Consider the following 5487-nt stretch of genomic DNA (forward strand, 5'->3'; position numbering starts at 1 on the left):
CGTGAACCAGCGGGACCTCAGACGGAGACCCCGACACCACCATGAACCAGTGGGACCTCAGACGGAGACCTTGAACACCACCGTGAACCAGCGGGCCCTCAGACGGAGACCCCGACACAGCAGAATAGCACGTCCCTCCGGCGCATGAGGAACCGTCTCCAGGAGAGACCGCCCGGGAGTCAAACAAGCTCACTAAGTTTACAAAGACTGGCAACATACAAAGTATGCTCCCCAACCACCGCAATGAAATAAAAGTGGAAATCAATAATTAGAAGAAATTGGGGACATTCAGAAATACCAGGAAATTAAAAACCAAAAACCAAAACCCTTCTAAATAGCCAGTGTGTGACAGAATCATAAAGGAATTAGGAAGTACACCGTGTGTGCTGTGGGCCCCTTTCTAGTCCGCGGTCACTCTCCGCTGGCTCTGAGCCCTGGAACACCCACAGGCAAGAGGAGGAACAGACTGGCTGGTTCCCGCTTGCCCGTTCTGAGATGCTTGCAAGAACAGTTTGTTCGGATGCGTGCGTCTGTGAATGCAGTTTCACCTGCTCTGGTTTGTGGCCATTAAGCTCCAGTGCTGAGTGGCGGGAGATGCTGGTGTGGGTGGCGAAGCCACAGGACCCAGGCGTGCATCTGTCCCCCTGACTACTTGCTGGTGACCTCAGCCTTGGTGACCTCGTCTGAGTAATCAGGACAGTCACTCCACCGCACAGGGCTGGTGGGAGAGTTAAAGAAGGGATGTCCGCAAGTGCGTGGCAGGTGCCCACGATGTCACAGCAGGCACAAAACAAAAAAACCTCACCGCCACAGCATCCATTCCGATCAGCGACCCTACAGGGCAGAGCAGAACTGCCCCAGAAGGTTTCTAAGGTGCAATCTTCATGGACGCAAACTGGCACATTTTTCTCCCCTGGAGTGGCTGGTGGGTTTGAACCGCCAACCTAGGTTAGGAGCCAAGTGCTTAATCGCTGCACCACCAGGGCCCCTGACATATACCATCTGCTGCCATCAACTCAACTTGCAGCAGCCCTGCCAGGCAGAGTGGAACCGCTCTGTAGGTTTCCAAGGCGGCAATCTTTATGGAGTGGTGCACTGCTTAAAGTCCTTCAAATCCACCAGCCACTCTGCAGAAGATAAACATTACAGCCTGGAAACCTTCACGCAGTTCTACTCTGTCCTACAGGTCACTATGAGTCAGAATTAACTCGATGGCAGTGGGTTGGAATCTCTTTGGAAGCTGACTACCACATCTTTCTCTCACAGAGCGCCTGGTGGGTTTGAACCCAAGAGCTTCGGTTAGCAGCCAAACATCTAACCACTGTGCCCAGGGCTCCTTCCCGACACACAAGCACCTGGTAACAGCCCTGTGCAGAGCTCAAAGCCACTGACACTGTCCAAGATGCTTATGCCCTTAGAAACAGGATACAAGAGCCAAGGATAGATGCCAGCCAGGTCCCCTGAGGGCCTGCCTCTAACTGCTGGCACTGGGAGTCCCTGCTTGAAATGCAGGTCTGTTTGGCAGGATGCCGCGGGCCAGCCCCTCAGTGTCGGGGTCATGCACCTGCTGACTTTGGTAGCCCAAAGTGCTGTGCACGGAGCACACGTGCACCTGAGGTCGTTGGTGAACAGACACTGTGAGGTGTGCACCCAGCCTCAGCGCTGGCCTGCTCCCGTGGAGCTTGTCTGCAGGCGATAAGGGGAAGGCAGCCATTCTGTGGAGTCTCAGGGTTCAGTAAGGCCTGGGTTCAGGTCACAGTGAAGGTCAGACTTATTCAAGATTAAATTCTGATTCAGATGCTGAAAGCCAGAGGTAGGCCGGCCTGTGTGCAAAGCACATGGGTTGGTGATTCTGGCCTCTGGAGGCTAGCTGGGTCTGAACTCAGGACGTGAGAGCTGAGTGGGGGCCGCAGCCCCACCTGCCACCTTGGCCAGCCAACGGGAGGGACCTGAGACCAACCACGAGCTCGCGGGGAAAGGGACCTTCCCAGGATGCACAGGAGCCCCTCTTGGAACCCTCCGGGGTCACTCCCCCGGCTGCTGGGGACACATGTCATCTCGTCCCCTCATGCCTGCTCCCAGCACCAAAGCCATGCTCCCTGGTGGGTGCCGTGTGCCACTACCATGCCATATGCACACGTGCAGCCCTGGGTCCCGGGCGTGGCTGGAGCCTGACACCCTCTTAGGGCTTCCTGGTCCCGCTCAGGATGGGACAAGTCCAGATGGGCTCGGCCTGCTCACCTACCCGGAGGGGTTTCATGTAGAACCCCCACGTGTCAGGGTAACCTGCCCAGAACGCTGGGTGGGTCCCCGAAAGCAAGCAGGCCAGAGTGTAGAATACCCGTGGGGAGCCCACTGTGGGCAGGCTGACCTTGCTGCCGCCTCCGTCAGGACCGGCCTGCCGCCGTCACCCCGGGGCTGGATCGTGTGAACGCGTCCAGCTCAGACGCACGGTCTCTGAGGCGCCGCTCACTCACCCCCACCCGCTGCTCAACAACCCCGGCCTGGCACACTTCTTAAGCCCTGGTGGCGCTGTGGTTAAGCACTAAGCTGTTAGTGAAAGGCTTGGTGGTTCGAACCTACCAGCTGCTCCTCAGGAGAAAGATGTGGCAGTCAGCTTTCGTAAAGATTTACCGCCTTGGAAACCCTCTGGGGCAGTTTCACTGTGTCTGTTAGGGGCGCTGTGAGTCAGAACTGACCCGACTGCAGTGGGTGTGGCTTGGGCTTTGCTTCCATAATGATTTACAGCCTTGAAAGACCCTCTGGGGGCAGTTTTTCTCTGTGAGCTAGGGGCGCTGTGGGTCAGAGTTGACTCCATAGACGTGGACGAGTGCATTTCTTGGAGTCCCTGGTGGTGCAAACAGTTAGCACTGAGAGGTTGGAGGTTCGAGTGCCTGGAAGCAACTCAAGAGAAGGCGGATGACGTACGTCTGAGAAACCCGAAAGCCTGCGGAGCCTGTTCTACTCTGACCCGCGGGTCTCCATGGGTTGGAACCACGGGTCTGAGCTTTTTCCCTTTAGGATGGTGCTGGAGCCCTGGGTGGCCCTGTGGTGAACGCAGGGGTTGCTGACTGGGAGGGTGGGGGTTCAGGCCTACCAGAGGAGCCTCAGAGGACAGACCTGGTGGGATCCTTCTGAAAACTCAGCCTCTGAAAACCCCATGGACGGGGGCGCTGTCGATACAAGACGTGTGGGGATCGGTGAGTGGAAGATGCTGTGCTCCACAACCTCCTCTCAGAGCACGGCACAAAGTGAAAAATCAAAAGCATTAGGGTTCTTGGTCCCTGAGAGGGGTGGGATATAGGGACCCAATGGGATGAACAAACAGAAAAGTAAGGCACCTTCCAAGGGCAGGTCGACTCTGACCCCTGCGGGGCGCCGGGGTCAGGGCTGACTCCACACCACGCTACCGCGTTCGGCCTGTGCGTCCCCAGCACGGAAGTCACGTGCTGACAGGTGGGCCTGTCCCACGTGTGGATCTTAGAGCAGCAGCTTTGAGGTGCTGTGTGAGGGGCGGAGGGGCCCGGGAGGGGCTGTGGGCTAGTTCCAGGCCCTTCCTTTGCTCCCCTCCTCTGTGCCGTGGCGCCCTTTATCATCGGCCGGGCCTGGAGGCCCCAGTAAGACTTGCTCTCTGAGTCAGGCCTGCCGGTCGCGGCCCAGAAGCAGGCGCCAGCACTCACCTCCGACCCGGACGCGTCCACGGACTTCTCCCTGAGGTTCACGCTCTCGGTCAGCGCAGCTCCGTTGTACTTGTTGCAGATGTCCTCATCTGAGTAATGCAGGCCGCCCGGGCTGGGCCGGGGAGGGGACCTAGGCAGGGGGCACAGGGCAGCTGTTACCCCGAGCCGGTGGCTCCAGCCACTGTGTGACCTTCTTTGTTTTTCCTCCCAGAAGGCAGCTGGCCTCACGAAACTGCACCACCACCTAGTCTTCAGCGTGCACTTCAAGGTCTGAGTGTCCCTCCTTGGGGACAGAAGAGACACTTGGAGCAAGAGGGGTGAGCAGGTACTACTGTAAACTCCTCTGTGACAAGCCCTTCCTGGTCTTGAAATTATGTGCAATTGTCTTTTCATTTTTTTTTTAATACAACAGAAACATGTGCCCTGCCAGTGGCCAAATGAAATAAGCGAGTGGGTGTTCCCACTGCCGTCCTGTGGGCCCTAAGGCAAGCAGTGCAGGGCTGTAAGCCACCTTGTTGCGGGCAGGTCCCCGGGTGGGGCCCCCAGAGAGGCAGCTGCAGGTACAAGGTGCCTTGAGTGACCTGTCTCCCTGAGAAAGAGGGGCCTCTCTGCTGTGGGCCTCAGTACCACTCAGAGGACTGGAGATTCCCAAGCTTAGCAGGATGGGTCGGATCTGGCCACTGCTCGGTCTGTGGGTTTTGGAGACAACGAAGGGGAAGTGGGAACTTTTCTGGTCTGTCTTGATGGTATGTCATTTCACTTCCTTTCAATGAAAAATAAACCAAAGTTTGCCATGGGACCAGAAGAACTGGATGGTGCCCAGCTACCATTACTGAATGTTTAGATCAAAGATTCTATAGAAGAATTCTGACCAAAAGGGGTAAAATGTGGAACAGATTTTTAGATTTTCATGGAATCCAGACTTTTGGAGCCATGAGGCTGGATGAATCCCTGAAACTACTGCCCTGAGACAATCTTTAAACCTTTCCTCCAAATACCCCCCAGTCATCTTCAAACAAACCCACAACTTAGCGTAATTAGTAGAGAAAGCCTGCCTTCAGCCCGGCGCTCTTTCTAAGAACCATCTGTATGGAATCAAGCCGACAGCAACCATCCCGAAGGCTGGAAGTTCGGGGGCAGTGGGTTTATGTTAATGGGGGAGGGGAGGACGGCTGCACAACTGAAGGCTGTGACCAGTGTCACTGCGTGGAACACGTGGAGTTTGCTGAACTGGGGTGCGATCCGCTGTGTGTGTTCTGCACCCCACAAAAACGAAATAAGGTGTTAAATAAATAAATGATAAATAAATAGATAAACCACAGTCTGACCCAGTGAGGAGAGGCACCCTAATGCTGGGCCCAAGAAGCCCCTCCAAAAAGCATCCGCAGGTTTTTACCTGATGCTCAAGACCCTTTCCCTATCCCGGCCCCTCCCCCGGTCAACAGACGGGACCAGGAGACAGCACTCTGCCATACAAGGGCACATCAAGGTCACCTGTCTTCTCTGGGAATTCTTTACTTCCTGCTAAACCACAGGGCCGAGGGCTAAAGGGCTGTGTGGTGGTCATCCTGGTCTGGGCTTCTGTGCACGGGCTTGAGGGCAGCCTGCCTTACAACGGCAGAACTTCGGACCATAAACCAAAGCAACCACACCCGCTGCCGTGGAGTCCATTCCGAACCACAGCGCCCCTAGAGGACAGAGTGGAACTTCCCACAGGGTCTCCAAGGCTGTCAATCTTCACAGAAGCAAAGCCCAAACCACACCCACTGCCGTGGAGTCCATTCTGACCCACAGCGCCCCTAGAGGA

At 56.2% G+C, this 5487-nt stretch overlaps 1 protein-coding gene across 1 annotated transcript in view; it reads right to left on the reverse strand.

Annotated features, from left to right (window-relative positions):
- SDK1 (sidekick cell adhesion molecule 1) overlaps positions 1-5487 on the reverse strand; it is a 661119-nt gene that overhangs the window by 10871 nt on the left and 644761 nt on the right. Inside the window, exon 44 of the mRNA XM_007942892.1 lies at positions 3681-3810. Within this exon, the coding sequence (XP_007941083.1) occupies positions 3681-3810 (130 nt within the window). The remainder of the gene's footprint in view (positions 1-3680; positions 3811-5487) is intronic.

The sequence above is a fragment of the Orycteropus afer genome, unplaced genomic scaffold (genome assembly GCF_000298275.1).
Source record: "Orycteropus afer afer isolate SDZICR_OR568_19922 unplaced genomic scaffold, OryAfe1.0 scaffold00006, whole genome shotgun sequence".
In the NCBI taxonomy this organism is placed as follows: domain Eukaryota; kingdom Metazoa; phylum Chordata; class Mammalia; order Tubulidentata; family Orycteropodidae; genus Orycteropus; species Orycteropus afer.